At 37.9% G+C, this 21,163-nt stretch overlaps 1 protein-coding gene across 1 annotated transcript in view; it reads left to right on the top strand.

Moving 5' to 3' along the window:
- The first annotated feature begins 2,280 nt into the window (after positions 1 to 2,280).
- LOC114198974 (uncharacterized) overlaps positions 2,281 to 21,163 on the top strand; it is a 60,104-nt gene continuing 41,221 nt past the window's right edge. The window contains exons 1-3 of the mRNA XM_028090697.2: positions 2,281 to 2,497; positions 3,947 to 4,102; positions 18,529 to 18,586. Coding sequence (XP_027946498.1) covers positions 4,098 to 4,102; positions 18,529 to 18,586 — 63 coding nt within the window. The 5' untranslated portion in view covers positions 2,281 to 2,497; positions 3,947 to 4,097. The remainder of the gene's footprint in view (positions 2,498 to 3,946; positions 4,103 to 18,528; positions 18,587 to 21,163) is intronic.

Here is a 21,163-nt window from a genome sequence, read left to right on the forward strand (position 1 = left end):
ATATATAATTTTGGAAGATGTTACCATTGGGAGAAACTGGATAAAGGGCACATGGGATCTCTGAATTACTTCTTACAACTGCATGCAAATCTAGACTTATCTCAAATAAAAAATTAAAATTTTAAAAAAGCCAGGCCAAAAAGAAAATAAATTCTAAAGTAGTAGACCAAAACCCAAATACATTAAATGTAAATTCACTAAATACGTCAAATTAAAGAGTAAGATTCATTATTTTTAAAATAATGCTGTTTAATAACAGACACACCTTAAAAATAAACCAGGTTAAAAGCAAAAGAGTAGAAAGAGATAAACCATGCAATAACCCAAAGAAGGATGGTGAAACTATAGTAATATCAAAATAGACTAAGATAAAAAAGCAATTATTATAAATAAAGAATAAATTCCATAATACCCTGTTGGATAAATCCATAAGAAAAGCTATCACAACTCAAAATATCTATCATCCATAAGAGAGCTTCAAAATATGTAAAGCAAAGTTAACAGAAATAAAAGGAGAAATAGACAAATCTACAAGTATAGAAAATCAGGAAGCTGGAGGGACATAGAACAGCTAACTCTTATCATCTCAACAAAATGATAAGCAAAAATAATTCCTTCAGTAGACAGAAAAAAATTTATTGGTAGAGACAAAAGACAAGCAAAACTTATTTGGAGGACATGTTCTCTCTCATGTAGTGTTTGACTGGGAGTCTCTTGTCCCTCCCCAGACATAGATTCACACTACTCGGAAAAAGTGCCATTTATCATCTAGTGAAAGACTATCTTTTGCATCCTAGAGGTAACATAGCCACATGGCCTTTTTTTTTTTTTTAAGATTTTATTTATTTGACAGAGAAAGACACAGTGAGAGAGGGAACACAAGTAGGGGAAGCAGGCTTCCCGCTGAGCCGGGAAGGCTCAGGACTCTGGGATCATGACCTAAGCCAAGGGCAGACGCTTAACACTGAGCCAGCCACCCAGGCGCCCGGTCATATGGCCTTTATATAGCTTCATGGTAAGCTTCTGAGTCAGAAGCCTCTCCCATACCTTCAACAACCCCAAGCTTCTGATACTCAGCATGCTGTAGTCTGCGGCATTTTGTTCTCTTTTCCAACATACCATGGCAGAAAAGCATTGGGCTAGTGTTTACATAGCCATTTTCTCCATTTTAGTCTCTACTGCAAAATTATTGCAGAGTCTTCAACTCTCATTGTCAACTGTTTTTTAATTTTTCTGAAGTCAGAGCCGAACCCACATGAAATGCTGAAAAAAAGAATGAGATCTTTAGGGCAAAAGTGACATCTAGTCTGGTTTGCTAGATTTTAGGTTTTTGCTCCTGGTTCTTTCTCTGCTTTCTCCCGTACAGTTTTCACTCCCGATGTTGCGGCTATTTAGAATTCCTGACATGACCTTTCTATTTGATGGCCCAATGTCTTTGCCCTCTTCAACAATATCTTTCTAAATTACCAATATCACCTTTGTCCATGTAACACACACCGAATGTGGACTAACACAGAATTAAAAAGCTTGGGTGTTTCAGTAATATGGATTCACAAACCTCTAAAATTCCTCCCATTTATTATCTTGGTGGCTGTGGTTTATTGGCGTAAACTTTAAGTTTCAATATTGTAACAGGGGCCAGTCAGAAAAGCAGAAACACAAAGAATTAACACCAGCACATTGTCTCTGAAAAAACTGCAGGGTCGCAAACAAACGGTCACAAGAACATACAACTTGACCATGGTCACACAAATGGTCGCAAATTCGCACGACCCCCAAAGTCACTGGACCTCAGAGTCTCACCACTCCTTAGACACCCAACCCCAAGCTCCACGGCCATTATCTCCCATACACGGTCACACAACGCCACGCCTCTCTTAGTTCTGACTGCCGCCAGAAGCTTGAGGCTCAAGCTGGTCCGGCCACAGGCCCCTGATTTTTTCCCACACCTTCAACTCCCCTGAAGTCCGGCTGGGGCCTGGACCAGACGGAACTAAACCGACTCAGAGGTGCTTCCTTCACGGATCAGGCACCGTAACCCGGGAACAGGAGACCCAGCCAACCATGAGGAAGAGACTTTTCGCAGAAAAGTGACTTGGCCGTGAAGGCCTCTGGGAAATGTAGTCCGTAGCCTAAAAGTTGCGAACATTTCCAGATTCTTCTCAGCACCAAGTTGCACTCCCGGGCTCCGAGTGGAGTGCCGGGCTCAAGCGAAGCAGCTGCAGCAAAACTCAGCTGAACCTCCTCGGCAGATCTGGGCGTCCTTAAACGCAGCGGTAGATTATTCCGGCTCCTCGCCGGCAGGAAAGCCGACCCGCCCCCTTGAGCCGCAGGGGCCTCTGGGAAGTGTTGTCCGGCGTCTAACGGACCGAGGCTCGTGCTGCCCTCAGCCACCGCTGGCGCTGACCTTAGAGGCGTCTCTGACTCGGTCCGCACCGGCGGGACCATTTGGGCGGCATTGAGGTGTGGAATTGGGCCTGTGTCCGCGGGCTGCGTGGTGAGTCTTCGGCAGGCCGCGAGCTCCGGGTCTGGGACCCTTTGTGCTGGTTGGGAGTAGGGGCCTGCGGACCCGGTGCCTGTGCTGTTGGAGGAGGATGCCGGCAGGGCTGTGCCGGTGCGGATGGTTCCCTGAGGCCGTGGGAGTGGCGCGTGAAGGACTGTGAGTGTGGAGTGATATGACCGTTTGCCAGAGTGTAGCCGTGAGAACGTGCGTGTGAGCGCATTTTGTGGATGTGCTTTTCCTTTTATGTTTCATTAGGAACGTGGATGCGAACGTGCGTGATGTGGGCTCGTGAGTGCATGAGAAACCCCGTGGATGAGAGGTAGAGTACGGTTGCGTGTGTAGATTCGTGCGACTGTTTGTATCAGGGCTTCTTTGCTTTGCCTTATGGTCATTGGAAATACGTTTTTATGAGAGCTGTCAGTGTCCCCAACACCTTCAGCATTTATTTGTCTTAAATTTTATTTTTGTATATTAGCTACGTTGTTTTGTGTGCGTACTAACTTCTTGCTCCTTGCCCCCGATTGCCCGCTCCAAATCGCAAAATACAGAAAAGCTCAAAGAAAACAAAAATCATTCATAAGTCTGCCAGCAACTATCAAAATTCACTTTCCATCTTTAACCCCCTCTGCGAATACATGCACATGCATTCATATATTAATATATATGTGCATAATAGCTTGGAAATTAGTATCACACTATACGTACACTTTAACCTACCTTTGTCATTTAATAATACACAGTATCTTTCCATCTAAATAGTTATAAATTTATGTCGTCATTTTAAAGTTTTTCAATACATTTACCCCTGTTGATGGGTAATTTGTTTTTTCCAGTTTCTTGCCATTATGAACAATGTGTTTATCAGCAACTAGTTGTCATATGTTATAACGCACTTTTCTAATTTGGGGGGGAGGGGCAGGCTTCTACAGGTAGAACTGATAGGTCAGTATGTGCTTATTAAACACTCCCTAAGTCTAGGGGCGCCTGGGTGGCTCAGTTAAGCATCTGCCTTTGGCTGGGGTCATGATCCCAGAGGCCTGGGATCGAGCCCCGCATCGGGATCCCTGCTCGGCGCAGAGCCTGCTTCTCCCTCTCCCACTCCCCCTGCTTGTGTTCCCTCTCTTGCTGTCTCTCTCTCTCCGTCAAATAAATGAATAAAATCTTAAAAAAAAAAAAACAACTCCCTAAGTCTATCCAATTATTCTCCTGTAAGGTTCGCATAATTTACACTGTTATTGGCATAGTATAAGATTGCCTGTATTCATACAACCTTGATAACAATGGTTATCTACTATTAGTAATCTTTGCTAACTTCATAGATGTAAAATTAATTTGCAGTTTGGTTACTGCTGGTCAAGCATTTTAAAAATCTTTTTGAGTGAATTATGTATTTTCTAAAATATTTTTCTAAAGCAGTATTCTGTTTTCAAATTTATTTTCTAGATTCTTCAGGTATTCATTTATTCATCAACACACCATTTATTGGATGCTGTCTGTGTGACAGGAACAATTCTAGATGCTTCAGATATAGCATTGAACAAAAGAGAAACTCTCTGCTGTCATGGTACTTACACTGTTGTGGGCCAGATAATACATGAGGTAAGTGAGTTAAATATAACATATAAGGACATACAGAATTAGAGAACGGAATTAAGAGTTTTAGATGGGGTAGCCAGGGAAGGCATCCTGAAAAGATAGTAATAAAGATTTGAAGGAAGTAAAGGAGCTGTTCATGCATATAACTGAGGAAAGGTTATTCCAGGCAGCGTGAACAACAGTTACAAAAGTCCTGAGGTGGGAACATACCTGTTAACAGCAAAGAGGCTGGTGTGACTGAAATAGAGCAAATGAGATGAAGACTAGTGAAATGAGAGCGGGTAAATGGAGGGAAGGAGGGCAGATCAGGTTGGATCTGGATAGGCTATATTATGATTTTGGCTTTTACTGTGAATGAGATGGGAAGCTGTTGGAGAGTTTTGATTATGGGAGTGATATTATCTGCTTACGGTATAAGTGGATCACTTTGGCTGCTCTGATAAGAGTACTACAGGAGGAAGGATGGGGTGGGGGGCAAGGGCAGAAGCAGATAGACCAGTTAGGAATACAACACAATAATTACAATAATCTAGGGAAAAGATGTCAGTGACTTGGACTAGAGTAGTAAAAATGGTGAGAAGTCATCACGCATTAGATAAAATTTAAAGATAGAGCTGATACAGTTTGCTGATGGAACTGATGTGGAATGTGTGACAAGATGACACAATATTTTTTAATCTGAGCAACTTCAAGAATGGAGTTATTAACTGAGAAAGGAACGAAAGTAGGAAAAACTGACTTGGGGCATAGGGAGATAGATTTCAGTTTGGAATTTAGTATATGAAGCATGAGATGTCCACTAGACATTCAAGTAGAGATATTAAGTTGGCAGTAGGATATACAGGTCTGAAGTTCAAAAGAAGGATCTGAGATCTAGGCTGAAGACATAAATTTGGGAATTATCAGTATATAGATGATATTTAAAGCGAATGGACTGAATGAAATCAGTTAGAGGGTAAGGTAGGTAGAAAAAGGTAGAGGTAAAGGACTTACCTCTGGGTCACTCCAGCAAAGTCTGGGAAATGAGAGGAACCAGCAAAAAGGACTGAAAAGAACTAGCTCGAATGGTTGGAGGGAAGCTAGGCGAGTTTGATATACTGGAAACCAAAGGAAAAATGTGTGTTAATTAGAACTGTGTCAGTGCTGCTGATAGGCCAAGTAAAATGGGGACTGAGAAAGGAATGTTGACATTAGCAACATGAAAGTTATTGGTGATCCTGAAGAGCAGTTTCAGTGGAGTATGGGGCTAAAGAGAGAAATGGAGAAAAAAAATTGGAGATACCAAGTATAGACAACTCAGGTTTTTCTTTAAATGGAAGAGGGGAGGGAAATGGAGGGGTAGATGGAGTTGGATTTAATCATAGTGTTTGTTTCATGAACTAATTAGGAATAATGTGAGAGGCAAGAGTGTCTAAGTTGGCAGGAATTAATTATATTGATTGACTGTGAATTTTAGGCCAGGTAGGTAGAAAAGTCAGGATAGGAAGGTGAGGGACAGTGGAAAATTGGTAGAACGAAGAAATGGAAGTTCCTGATAGGGTTGAGAACTGTTCGGTTGAAATACTAGAGGAAGTGGGGCAGAGAGAGAGGAGGATATTTTTCCCTTTAGGAAGGGAATATCCTCCCTTTAGGAGCATATTTTCCCTCCTTTTTACCACCATACCAGTTTAAGAAAACATGGAAGATTATCAGCTGTATTTCAGTAGGGGTTACAAAATGATGGTATTCGAGTTTTATATCCCTTCTTCATTTACTGGCTGGAATATTTTTTAAAGAAAAAATTTCTGTCATCAATTCTTTGGATACCTTGAGGAAAGTTTTTACAGGAAAAGCAGAATAAATTGATTCTTTCCCTTTATAGGTTTCAGGCTATTGAATTGGTTCCTTAGCATTTTCCAGTGAGTTATTATTTTACTGTTATATATGCATGGATTTTAACATATTTGGTATGAGTCAAACCATTGTGGTTATTTTCTTTGTGAAGCTCAAATTTTCCCACCTTTGGTTATCTCTTTGAGATGGTTTATAAGTCTTTCCGACACATCTCCAGAAGTCTTTGATAGTGTTCTACATTTCTGGTATGAAAGGTTATTCCAAGATCATTTTGAACATTTCCTGCCCTAGGCATGGAATCAAGCATTTCTTTATGGTGCCCTGATTCCTTTTATTGGGAAATGATATTTTGAGACCACAGTTACAGGCTTATTGTTACTGGCATGGTCATTGTTTCTAGACTTTTTTTTTCTTGGTGGACAGAGCTAGGAAATATATTCTTTTTATTTTTTTAATTTTTAAAAGATTTTATTTATTTACTTAGAGAGTGTGGGGGGAGGAGTGGAGGGAGAGGGACAAACAGACTTCGTGTGGAGCACAGAGCCTGACTCGGGGCTTGATCCCACCACCCTGAGATCATGACCTGAGCGGAAATCAAAGTTGGATGCTCAACCGACTGAGCCACCCAGGCACCCCCTTTTTATTTTTTAACAGCTTGATATATTTTATCCATCTAAGGTGTATAATTCAATGTTTTTTTAAAAAAATTCACAGGTACACCCATTACCATAATGTAATTTTAGAGCACTTTTGTCCCTACTAAAGTACCCATTAGCAGTCAATGTCCTTTTCCCCTCCCTCATCCTAGTTTAATCAACCACTAATCAGCTTTCTGTCTCTATAAATTTGTCTATTCCAGACATTTCATATAAATGAAATCATACAATATGTCATCTTTTGTGACTGGCTTCCTTCACTTGGCATATTTTCAGTGTTCATTAATTTTGTAGCAGGAAATATATTCTTAACAGGATGGACTTCATGAGTTTATATTGCTATTTCCAATTCTAAAAATTTAGAATTACCCGGTTTTTACTTTGGTTTTATTTTTGTATGTTTTATTTGCTCGTCCATCCATGTTTTTATTTCTGTGGTATTGGTTGTTATTTCTCCTCTCTCATTGTGATTTTATTTATTTGAGTCCTTTCTCTTTTCTCAATAATTCTGGCGAGAGGTTTATCAATTTTATTAACTTTTTCAAAGAACCAGCTCCTGGTTTCATTGATCTGTTCTATTGTTTTTTTAGTGTCTGTGTCATTTATTTCTGCTCTACTCTTTATTATTTCCTTCCTTCTGCTAGCTTTAAGCTTTGTGGTGTTCTTTCTGCTTTCTTGCTTCTTAAGGTAGGCTTGTATTGCTGTATACTTCCCTTGTAGGACTGCTTTTGCTACATCCCAGAGGTTTTGAACCATTGTGTTTTTATTTTCGTTTGTTTCCATGTATTTTTTTTTAATTTCTTCTTTGATTTCCTGGTTGACCCATTCATTGTTTTGTTTTTTTAAGATTTTGTTTATTTATCTGACAGAGCCCGTGTGTGAGCACAAGTGGGGGAGAGGCAGAGGGAGAGGGAGAGGCGGACTCTGCACTGAGCAGGGAGCCTGACACGGGGCTCAATCCCAGGACCCTGGGATCATGACCTGAGCTGAAGGCAGATGCTTAACTGACTGAGCCACCCAGGCACCCCGACCCATTCATTGTTTAGTAGCATGTTTAACCTCCATGTATTTGTGGTCTTTCAAGATTTTTTCTTGTGGTCAACTTCTAGTTTCATAGCATTGTCAGAAAAGGTCAAGGAGTCTTGTTTATATTCTATTTTGCCTCTACCATCTTGTTTCTCTCTACTCTTTTTTTTGAAGATTTTATTTATTTATTTGAGAGAAAGAGAGCATGAGAGGGGGGAGGGTCAGAGGGAGAAGCAGACCCCCCGCTGAGCAGGGAGCCCGATGTAGGACTTGATCCCGGGACTCCAGGATCACGACCCAAGCTGAAGGCAGTCGCTTAACCAACTGAGCCACCCAGGCGTCCTTTTTTTAGTAACTTTTAGAAATGTTTTAGTGTTACATTTCATTTTTTAATATGAGCAAATATGCTTAATGTGTGTATATTCATGCCATCCCTCTTAGATAAATTTTAGCTTACAATTTCCATGTTTTTTTAATCTCACTGTTCTCAGCTCATCTTAAATTTGAAGATTGGCTTGACAAGTTGAATAAAAAACGTTTTTTGAATTGTTATTGGAATTATATTAATTTTATAGGTAATATTGGGAAAAGTGTTATTTTTATCATGCTCACTTCTATTTTTAAGCATATTTATTAACACTACTTTTATGAACATCAATAAATTGAATAAATTTTCTTGATTAGGCTCTTACACAGCTTTTGTTTGTAATATTCCTAGTACCTTAGTGTTTTTCTTGCTTTTGTGATTGTGAATAGGTTAGTTATAATGCCACACAGATCTCCTACTGTGTTTAATTCACCTCTCCTGTTTAAGCATTTACTTGGTTGTAACCTTTGACTATTTTCCAGAATTGCTGTAAGGTTGATTCTGACAGGTTTTGCCAGCTCTTTCAGTTTCTGGGCAGACATGGAAGCCTAGAGTTTCCTACTCTTACATTTTTGCTGATGTCACTCCTATTCCTTTACTTTTAACCTATCTGAATGTTTATATTTAAAATGTGTTTCTTGTAGGCACATATAGTTAGGTCTTGGTATAAGTAGGCTCCACGCCCAGATTGGAGTCCTACATGGGGCTTGAACTCATGACCCTGAGATCTAGACCTGAGCTGAGCTCAAGAGTCAGACACTTAACTTACTGAGCCACCTAGGCACCCCAGGTTCTTGGTGTTTTTATCCACTTAGCAATCTCTGTTTTTTCATTGGTGTGTTTAGACCATTTAGACTTAATATGATTATTTATATAGTTGGATTAATATCAACCATCTTTGTAACTGTTTTCTGTTTGCTGCATTTGCTATTTCTTTTTTTCCCTTCCTTTTTTTTTTTTTTAAAGATTTATTTATTTATTTTGAGAGAGGGAGAATGAGAGAGAGAGAGAGTACATGAGAGCGGGGAGGGTTAGAGGGAGAAGCAGGCCCCTCGCCGAGCAGGGAGCCTGATGCGGGACTCCAGGATCATGACCTGAGCCGAAGGCAGTCGCTTAACCAACTGAGCCACCCAGGACTTCTGTTTTTCACTGAGCATTTTGTATGTTTCCATTTTGCCTACTGTTTTACTATATCTTATCCTTTTAAGAAGAAAATTTGGTGTTACTCTAGATTTTACAATATATATCTTTAACTAATCCGTGTTCACTTTCAAAATGCTATAGTACTTTGGATATAGTGCAGGGAACTTTATAACAGAGTACAGTGGACCCTTAAACAACGTGGGAGTTAGGGGTGTCAAGCCCTGAGCAGTCAAAAATCCACCTATAATTTTTGACTCCCCCAAAACTTAACTACTAATAGCCTACTATTGACCAGAAGCCTTACTGACAAAACAAACTGTTGATTAACACATTTTTTTAAGTTATCTGTATTATACACTGTATTCTTACAGTAAAGTAAGCTGGAGAAAAGGTTAAGAACATCATGAGGAAGAGAAAATACATTTACAGTACTGTACTGCATTTATTGAAAAATATCCCTATATAAATAGACCTACACAGTTCAAACCTGCGTTGTTCAAGGGTTGACTGTATTCCCAAGTCCACCCTCTCATTCCTGTCATCATTTCACTCATGCATGTGCTATAATCACCTAATGCATATAAGCACCTAATCACCTAGTACGATTATTTCTTTAAATAAACATCTTTTATATTTATTTATTTAAAGGTTTTATTTATTTATTATAGAGAGAGTGCATGAGCAAGGGGAGGGGCAGAGGGAGAGGAAGAAGCAGACCCCGCTGAGCTCAGTCTCAGGACCCTGAGATAATGACCTGAGCTGAAGTCAGATGCTTAACCAACTGAGCCACCCAGGCCCCCCAGGAAACATTATCTTTTATTTTTTTTATTTTTATATTTAAAGATTTTATTTATTTATTCATGAGAGACAGAGAGAGAGAGAGAGAGGCAGAGGGAGAAGCAGGCTCCCAAGGAGCAGGGAGCCCGATGTGGGACTCGATCCCAGGACTCTGGGATCATGACCTGAACCAAAGGCAGACGCTTAACCATGTGAGCCACCCAGGCGCCCAAACATTATCTTTTAGATAAATTAAGAATGAAAGAGCCAGAAGATTTTATTTTACCTTCATTATTCCTTCTCTGATGTACTGCTTTTCTTTATGTAGGTCCAAGTTTCTGACCTATATCATTTTTCTTCTGCCTAAAGAAGGCAGACACTTAACCGACTGAGCCACCCAGGTGTCCCTATTTCTCCTTCACTTTTTTAAAAGACGTTTTTATTTAAATTCCAGTTAACATACTGTATAATATTAGTTTCCTTCACTTTTGAAGGGTAATTTTGTTGGGTAGTGAATTCTAGGTTGGTGGGATTTTCTTTTAATACTTTAAATATTTTACTCCACTCTTGTTTTGTTTATATGGTTTCTGATGAGAATTCTGCTGTAATTCTTATGCTTGTGGCTCTATCCCTAAGTTGTTCTTTTTCTCTGGCTTCTTTGATCATTTCTCTCTCTTTTTTTCTTTTGGTTTTCTTTAATTTCAGTATGATATGCCTGGGTATGGATTTTTGGTATTTACCCTGCTTGGTGTTTTTTGAGCATCCTGAATATGGGAGTAAAATAGATCCAGAGAGAGAGAAATCTCTCAGTCAAGGGATAAAGTAGTTCTTAATTTGACTTCTTTAAGGACAAGAAGGAATTGGTTTACTGAATGATGGAGCTGATCAGTAATCAGGAGAGGGTTTCCAGGTGGTGGGGAAATGATATACAGTGGCTTTTAAGGGAACAAGTGCTCTTTTTTTTTTTCTTAGCTTTTTTAAAAAAAATTTTTAAATATGAGTATAGTTGACAAATGCTCTCTACTTTTAAAGGCACATAATTATAAATGGCACATCATGTGATTTAAACATTTGTTGTCAAATGGAATCCACAGACACATGAGAGTAGTGGAGTGAAGACTGGGGAAGAGTTGGGGTGGTGGTGGAAATAAAATACTCAGTTATCCACCATGGAGCCAAATCCCCAGTGTGTAAGTTAGCTCAGGCTATCTAGAGAATTGTGTAAATGTAGCCAGGGGTAGGGCTCTCAATGATTTTTGGATATTAGGCAAAATTTGGATTCAGGCAGGCATAGATGGTGATGGTGGTGGTGGTGATGCCTAAATTGTTATGTGTATTTTAACTGTATTGGAGCTCATTTTAGGAGGTAATAATACATGGTAGTTCAGAAATTGAACAAATTGCTATATATCACAGTAAGTTCTTTGCAGAGGAGGAAGAAAAATAACATTTGCAATGAATAGCACATCTTGTCTGAGATGTTATGACAACTATAGCACAAAGGATGGGAGGGAGGAATTTGGAATGGATCATTATAAATTTACTCTAGTACAAGTAAAGCAGTGTAGTATATTGTAAAACCTAGGGAAACCACTAACATTTTTTTAAAGAGGTACAAATAATAATTCAGTACAAGAGAAAAATGGAATAATAAAAAGTACTCAATTAAGCCAAGCCAAAGCAGAAAATGTGGGGACAAAGAAACGGAACAAATGGAGCAAATAGAAAACAGCTAAGATGATAGATTTTAATCCAGCTATACCAATGATTATGTTAAATGTTGATCTAAACACACCAGTTAAAAGATAAAGATGTTTAGCAACATTGGATAAGAGATCTCCTAAATGCTGTTTACAAGAAACCCATTTTAAATATAAAGATTGATGCATTGAGAGGAAATGACAGAGAAAAATATATCAAAGATGTATGAACCAAAAGGAAGATAGAGTAGCAGTTTTAATATTAGACAAGTAGATTTCAAAACAAGGAATATTATCAGGGATGAAAAGAGACATTATATCATGATAAAGGGGTCACTTCTCTAAGAAGACATGACAGTTCCAAAATGTAGGTGTAGCTAACAAATGAAACAAAACCGGATAGAACCCTAAGGAGAAATAGACAAATGCACACTTATAATTGGGAGCTTTAAAGCTCCTCTCTCAGTAATTGTTGAAAAAAGGAGGCAAAAGGTCAGTAAGGATATAGAAGAACTGACAAACATTTATCAGCCAACATTCAAGTGTTTAATGTCAATTTTTTGGTGTTCAGATATTAATGATCTTTATAGAGCACTCCACCCAACCAGAGCAAAATATGTGTCTTCCTCAAGTACACATGAACGTTCACTAAGATAGATCATACTCTGGGCCATAAAACAAACTTTAGCAATTTCAAATCAATAGAAGCCATTTAAAATGTGTTCTCAGACCATACCAGAATAAAGCTAGAAATCAGGAACAGAAAGATATCTGGGTCATCTTCAAACACTTGGAAATTAAACAACATACTTCTAAATAGCCCATGAGTCAAAGAGGAAATCTCACAGGAAATTAAAAAATATTTTGAATGGGAATGCAACATATCATAACATGTGGGACAGCTAACTCAGTACTTAGAGGGAAATTCATAGTACTAAAATGCTATAAGTAATTAGAAAAAGCTCAAATCAGTACTGACTTCCACTTAAGAACTATGGGAGAAAAGGAGCAAATTAAACCCAAAGCAAATAAAAAGAAATGGATATTAAAGACTACAGCAGAATTCAGTAAAATTGAAAACAAATCATGGAGAAAATCAGCAAACCAAAACTAGTCCTTTGAAAAGATCAATAAAATTGTTAAACCTCTGGATGGTCTGACCATGAGAAAAGGAGACAAAACACAAATTGCCATTTTTGGAGTTGAAAGACAGGGTCTCACTCACCTGACAGACCTTGAAAGGACAGTAAAGGAATACTACAAATACTCAAAGTCCATGAATTCTCCAGTGGACCCACAACTATATGGTCAACTATCTTCAAGAAAGCAGGAAAGAATATCCAATGGAAAAAAGAAAGTCTCTTCAATAAGTGTCTTAGGTAATGGGTACTTTTTTTGAAAGACACAAACTACCAATATTTACTCAGTAAGAAATAACCTGAATCATTGTATTATTAATGAAATTGAATTAGTTGTTTAAAAACCTATGATACCAAAAGCAACAAAATTAAAAACAAACGAGACTACATAAAACTAAAAAGCTTATGCATAGCAAAGGAAACCAACAAAATGAAAAGGCAGTCTACTACAGGGTAGAAAATATCTGCAAATCACATACCTGATAAGGAGTTAGTATCCAAAATATATAAAGAACTCATAAAACTCAATAGCAAAAAACCCCACACTATCCAATTTTAAAAATGGGCAGGAGATCTGAATAGACATTTTTCCAAAAAAGACATACATATGGCCAACAGATACATAAAAAGATAAAGTGATATTCAGTGATTAGTGATCTTCAGTGATTAGGGAAATGCAAATCAGAGCCACAATAAGGTGTCACCTCACACCTGTTAGAATGGCTGTTATTGAAAAGATAAGGAATAACAAGTGTTGGCAAGGATGGGGAGAAAAGGAAACACTTATGCATTGTTGATTGGAACGTAAATTGCTAGAGCCAGTATGGAAAATAGTATGGAGACTCCGCAATAAAAATAGAAATGCCATATGATCAGCAATACCACTTCTTGGTATTTATCTGAAGAAAACAAAAACACTAACTTAGAAAGATATATGTAACTCCATGTTTGTTGTAGCATTATTTACGATAGCCAAGATACTGGATGCAACCTAAGTGTCCCACTGATAGATGAATAGGTAAAGAAAATGTGTGTGTGTGTGTGTGTGTGTGTGTGTGTGTGTGAGAATGAATGAATGTATACATGCATACAATGGGATATTATTCAGCCATAAGAAAGAATGAAATCTTGCCATTTGTGACAACATGGATGAACCTTGAGGGCATTATGCTAAGTGAAGTCTGTGAAAGAGAAGTACTATATGATTTCACTTATATGTGAAATCTAAAAAAAAAAATAAAAAAACAAACACCACCCTAAAATACCAAGCTCATAGATAAAGAGAACAGAGTGGTGGTTGCCAGAGGCAGAGGGTAGGGTAGAGGATGAGAGAAATAGGTGAAGGTAGTCAAAAGGTACAGCCTTCTGGTTTTAAGTCCTAGGGATGTAATGTACAGCATGGTGACTATAGTTAACAGTACCGTATTGCATATGTGAAAGTTGCTAAGAGAGTAGATCTTAAAAGTTTTCACATAATAAAAAAATTCTTGTAACTATGTAAGGTGTTAGATATTAACTGGACTTATTTTGGTGATCCTTTCACAATGTACTCAAATATTGAATCATTATATTGTACACCTGAAACCTATATAATGCCATATATCACTTATACTTTTTTTCTTTTAAGATTTTATTTGACAGAGGGAGTCAGCACAATCAGGAAGAGCAGGAGAGGGAGAAGCAGGCTCCCCGCTTAGCAGAGAGTCTGATGCAGGGCTTGATCCCAGGACCCTTGGGATCCTGACCTGCGCCGAAGGCAGACAGACCCTTAACTGCTTGAGCCACCCAGGCGCCTCTCAATTATATCTTAATAAACAAAAAGACTTTCTAAAAAGGAAACTACACACCCGGATAATTTCACAAGTGAAATAGCAAACATCTAAGGAAGAAATCATAACAATAGTATATAAGCTTTTCCAGGAAGTAAAAGAAGCGGAACACTTTCCAACTCATGTTATGAGACCAGCCTTACCCTGATATCAAAACCAGACAGAGACATTACAAGAAAAGAAAACTGCAAACTAGTATTTCTCATGGACTTAGAAACAAAAATCCTCAACATTGAATTGAAAAATTGAATCTACCAGTATAAAAAGGATAATATAACATGTCTAAATAGGTTCATTTTGGAAATACAAGATAATTTTTTTAAAGATTCTTTTAGAGAGAGAACATAAACAGGGAGAGACAATCCTCAAGCAGACTCCCCACTGAGTGGGGAGCTCAACACAGGGCTCAGTCCCAGGACCCTGAGATCATGACCTAAGCCAATATCAAGAGTTGGCCACTTAACCAACTGAGGCACCCAGGTGCCCCCAAGATAAATTTTAAGTTCATTATTTGAAAATTAGTTACTGTAATTCACCAGAAGAGACTAAAGAAGTACTGTATGATCATCTTGATAGATGCAAAAGAAGCACTTGACAAAATTCAATATTTATTCATGAAAAAAGTAATTCTCAGCAAATGAACAGAAGGAAATGTTCTTTACTAAAGATTAAACAAAACAAAACAAAAAAAACCCCAAATCCTAGAGCTTATATTGTACTTAGTGCTGAGATAATGCTTTACTTCTAAGATTGGCAACAAAGTGAAGATGTCCTCTGACACCACCATTGTTCATCATTGTTTTGGAAGTCCTAACTAGTGCAGTAAAGCAAGAGAAAGACAAAAGCATACAAATCAGAGAGGAAGAAATACAGTTGTTTCTATTGCAGACAACACAATTATTTAGATAGAAAACCTCAAAGAAACTACAAAAAAGTTCCTAGACCTCTTAAATGAATTTAGCATGGTTGTAGGATACATAATCAGTATATAAAGTTAAATCATTTTTATATTCCAGCAATGAGCAATTGGAGTTTGAAATAAAAATTTATTAGCATGCCCCAAAATAAAATACTTAAAAATAAATCTCACAGAATATGTGTAGGCAGGGGCGCCTGGGTGGCTCAGTCGTTAATTGTCTGCCTTCGGCTCAGGTCATGATCCCAGGGTCCTGGGATCAAGCCCCACATCGGGTTCTCTGCTCAGCGGGAAGCCTGCTTCTCCCTCTCCCACTCCCCCTGCTTGTGTTCCCTCTCTCACTCTGTGTCAAATAAATAAAATCTTAAAAAATATGTGTAGGCACTATATGCTGAAAACAAACAAAAAAAACTGTGATGAATAAAAAATAAGTGGAGAAATATACTATATTCATGGATTGGAAGACTCATTTTTTCATTTCTCTTTAATTTGATCTATAGATTAAACACAATCCCAATCACATTCCTAGCAATCTTTTTTATAGGTATCTATGAGGATGGAGGTGGAACCCAAAATGGAAGGCAGAATGAGACATTTATTTACCTGTACTATTATATAAATGTAGGACATAACTGTTGAAGGTGACAGAGAAGAAACCCTCGTTAAAAGCTCTCATTTCTTTTCCTCATTTGTAAGTCCTTAACAAAATATAAAGTCATTTTTGTTGAACCATCCAGTTCACATACTGTTGCTATTAGAAATTCTTTTTTTTTTAGGATTTTATTTATTTATTTGAGAAAGAGAGCAGAGCAGGGGGAGGGAAAAAGGGAGGGTTAGAGGAAGGGGAAGGGGGAGAGGGGAGAGAGAATCTCAAGTAGATTCCCCCCTGAGTGGGAGTCCAATGCAGGGCATGATCCCAGCACCCTGAGATCGTGACCTGAGCCTGATGTGGGGCTCAGTCCCAGGACCCTAAGATCATGACCTGAGCTGAAGTCACATGCCTAAGTGACTGAGCCACCCAGACACCCCTGCTGCTATTAGAAATTCTATGATGAAATCCATCATGGGGCACCTGGGTTGTTCCATTGGTTAAGCATCTGCCTTCAGCTCAGGTCATGATCCCAGGGTCCTGGAACAAGCCCCATATCGGGCTGTCTGCTCAGCGGGGAGCCTGCTTCTCCCTCTCCCTCTGCCTGCTGCTCTGCCTGCTTGTGCTTTCTCTGTCAAATAAATAAAATCTTAAAAGAAAATCCATCATTAGGTGCTTCAGAGAAATTAATGGAGTCATTTTCCCCCCACTTTCTGTTTCTTGCCTTGAGAAATTCAATGATTTAGGGAAGGAGAGTTGGGGGAGTCCTAACTGGTGTCCACTCTTAAGCTAGTTGATGACTTCAATTCACTGTAAGCAGTTGCTCTTAATATAATAATTCCTCTTTTAATCTGTGCCCACATAGACCCATGCCCATACTAGAACTGGAACAGTCCTGACAACAGAATATGCTGGTATACACCCCCAGGCCCAAGGGGCTGCTATGTTCAGGAGATAATATGCAGAAAAAATAAATAACATATCACAAATTTTTCCATAACCCTTCTCCCCTAATAAATACCTTAACTCCTGTTAGCCAATATTGTGTCACATTGTAACTCGTAGCTGCAAGGGATGCTAGGAAAGTGTGTAACCAGAAAAGGGGAATAGAATTACTTTCACTGACCTAGATCAGTCATGATTCATCCCTAGGAGGAGGTATATTGCCCTGTGAAAAATCAAGGTTTAGTTTTTAAGGAATAAGGTGAGGACAGTGGCTATTGTTGGCAACATTATCTGCCACATATGGCTTGGAATATGCTGGTTCTCTATCCTTAGCAAGGTATCAGATTTTCCAGGATTTTGCACTGTTGTTGCTGGGGAACTGCTGAGACACCCATCTTATTCTGCTGTCCTCTTTTAAAGATTGATTATGATGGTTCTAAGAATGTGGGGTTCCCAGGGTCACAGTGCTTATTAGTGGTAGAGAGACTAGAAAGCAAATCTCAGGTCACTGTTCTTTTCCACTATAATTCATCTGTTCTAGCGATTTTTTAAAAAGATACTTTAAGAAAAAACTTCAGATGAGTGACAAAAATTAATTACAAGCCAACAACAACCAAAAAAATTTTTTTGCTGAATAAATTAATAGATTAATTTTCCTTAATCAAATTAAAACTGGGAAAGGGACAGTGCATGGGGACAGGGGAGGACATCTGTGCTGTTCATTATACACTGTAGTATTGCTTGAATTGATTGCAATGATATGTGTTTTCTTGATTAAATTTTATTTTGGGGAAAATATGTGAATTTTATTTTAAAAAACGAAACAGTGCTACTAGACTTGTAATAATATGAAAAACTATACCCTGTTTCTGTTTTCCCCATCCCTAATTGCTGTTCTCAAAGAGAAGCACTTTCAGCTCCTAAGTGTGATTTCTTATATTTCTTCAGTTTTTCCAAATCATGTTTATGTTGTTATTATTTGACACTTTTCAGATTTATATTTATATATTTTACTATGGCAAATAAGAATTTAACTCTCTTAGCACCACCAATATCTCTGATACTCATCACTCAGACACAAACTTCTCCTTACTCCTTCCTTGAAATATGTTACCATTTTGGTTAAATTCCCATTTAGTTGTTAATGTCTCAATACTTTAAAATACCTTAGGTATTTTGTAAATTTCATAATTTTCTTGGTTATGTTCTTTCATGAAGCTATATATCTTCCTGTTCCTTGTGAACTGTTTTTTTCCCTGATACAGAACTATTGACAAATTCATGGGACATCTCTCACATATGAACTTTTATTCTTATCCACCTTATGCCTAAGCAATATGTGATCATACCAGTCATCCTTAAACCTATCAGTACCTCTGGTATGAATATTCTTGGCCTTTCTGATGGATCCAAGAATCATTTACAGGGTGACCTTTAGTCCACCTTGTGGGTGCAGGTTCTGAAACCACAAAGCATGCCTGATCTAATGGCTTTTCTTCTCTTTCCCAGTTCTGCCTTTTCAAGCCCTGTCTTTTACCAGAAAGAAGAGGAAATGACTGAATCCCAGGTAAATTTTAAGTAGTATATTTGTTCTCTGCTTTATTCTACAGTGTAGTTTAAAAGAATTATAGTAATCCATATAGTAAATTGGAAAATCCTCTATAGATAAAGCTTTTTCAGACGAAATAGAGTTGGAAGATTAAGACCAGGGAAGAGTTAAAATATGGTAATGCAGGGATGCCTGGGTGGCTCAGTTAAGGGTCTGCCTTAGGCTCAGGTCTTGGTCCCAGGGTCCTGGGATTGAGCCCCACACTGCTGCTCGGGCTCCCTGCTCACGCTTGGCAGGAAACCTGCTTCTCCCTCTCCCACTCTCCCTGCTTATGTTCCCTCTCTCGCTGTCTCTCTATCTGTCGAACATCACTGTCTCTCTATCTGTCAAATAAATAAATAAAATCTTTAAAAAAAATATGGTGATGCAGAAAGGTGTTCATTCAGAGAGATTAAAGTTGGGCTTCAGTTTTCAATTTCATTATTATAGGTGAAACAAACTAGAGCAAAAAATTCATTACATAATTTGCATTGTAAATAAGGATTAAAATGAACTTTTCTTAGGAGAAGTAAGCTTTCCTTTGGTACCTAGGGCAATAAATATATTATAGTGTGACCTCTTGTAGTTGACAAACCCAGCTATTTTGATGATCTGTTTTGATAAAGGATAAAATAAAGAATATATGTTAAAATAGACAGCATTGGAAAGAATGCAAATGAAGATTATCAGAAAAAGGAATGAATTATCCCTTTCATTCAATGGAAGACCACACAACAATTTAAAAAAAAAAATGGCAGATACTGGTTACTCACAACAATAAAGATAAATTTCATAAACATTGGAGTGAGCGAAGCCAGAAACAAAATAGATGGTTCTATTTATATGAAGTTTGAAAGCTGGGGAAACTAATCTCTTGTGCTAGAAATCAGGATAGTAGTTACCCCTAAAAGGATGTTAACTGGGAAGGGATATGAGAGAATCTTCTGGAGTGCTGAAAATGTGGTTATTTTGACCTGATTACATAAATATTTAAATGTATAAAAATGTATCATGTTGTACACTTAAGATTAGTGCATCTTAGGGGCGCCTGGCTGGCTCAGTCAGTAGAGCATGTGACACTTGATCTTGCGGTTGTGAGTTTGAGCCGCACATTGGGTGCAGAGATTACTTAAAAATAAAATCTTAAAAAAAAAAATTAGTGCATTTTACCACATTATTCTATATGTATCATACATAATTTTAAAGAATACTAGAATATCTGAAGAAATAGATGAGATATGTGTCTCTCAAATGACTCTACATAATTATATTTTTCAATGAGTATTTGCTACAGATTGGGCCACAGTCTAATAATTTCTGGTAAATTATTATAATTTTAGGCACTGAAATGTGAACATTTCAGAGTATTTGGTTTACTGGTGTGTCTCCAGCCCCTAGGACATTCTATGCCTGGTATGCATAGTTTTTGTGAATATTTGTGGTTTTAGTGACTTGAATCCATGGTTCCTTGTTTATTTTACTCTTAAAGTAAGTGATATCGGGACGCCTGGGTGGCTCAGTCTGTTAAGCATCTGCCTTCAGCTCATGTCATGATCTCAGGATCCTGGGATCAAGCCCTGCATCGGAGCCCTGCATGGGGCTCCCTGCTCAGCAAGATGTCTGCTTCTCCCTTGGCCCCTCCCCCCTGCTTATGCCCTCTCTCTCAAATAAGTAAAATCTTAAAAAAAAAAAAAAAAAGTTGATGTCTGCCTCCTCTTCAAGGATAAGTCCTTTTCCTCAGAACTTCATCCTTCATACTTCCTTTGGAATCTTTCTCTTTACAGATTTATCCTGCACTCTTAGCTATTAAACATATCTCACTTTACTGCTATTTCACCCTCAGCTCAAAGCTTTCAGATACTGAGATACATCTTTCTTTGATTATGTGTCCCAATTAGCAGCTTCTCTGCTTATCCATTTTTTTCTTCAAACTCAGTTAATTTTCAAAGTGAACACTGTAACTTACAAAAGCAATAGATCAGGAATTAGAACATTACCCTAACAGCCATGAGATTTCTTCTGCACCTTTCCAAGGTCATCACCCCTATCCCAGGGCTAAGCACTATTCAACTTATATCACCGCAGATTATCTCTGCCTAAGTTTGAACCTTATTAATGTATATACTCTGTGTCTGGCTTCTTTTGCCTAATACTATGTTTGTCAGATTCATGTTGAATTATTGCATGTAGTTGTAGTTTGGTTAATTTCATTGCTTTATATTATTCAATTATGTGAATAAAATACAATTTTATTTATCCATTCTATTATTGATTGCCATTTAGGTAGTTTTTATTTGAGGACAATTACAAATACTATTGCTATGAACTTTCTTGTGAATGTCTTTTGTTGCACATATGTACACATTCTTTTGTATGTAAACCAAAAGTAGAATTGCTGAGTTATAGGTCACATACATAGGTTACCTTTTATTGATACTGCCAAGCAGTTTTCCAAAGTGGTTGTCCAAAATTTCACTTTAAAAGAAAGGAAAAGTCTGTGTTAATATCAGGTAAGATAAAAGTCAAACATAAGCTTTAAACAAAAAGAACAGTGTT

Source organism: Eumetopias jubatus, unplaced genomic scaffold, assembly GCF_037043125.1.
Source record: "Eumetopias jubatus isolate StellerSeaLion01/CBP00866 unplaced genomic scaffold, mEumJub1_p1.0 scaffold_10, whole genome shotgun sequence".
NCBI lineage: Eukaryota > Metazoa > Chordata > Mammalia > Carnivora > Otariidae > Eumetopias > Eumetopias jubatus.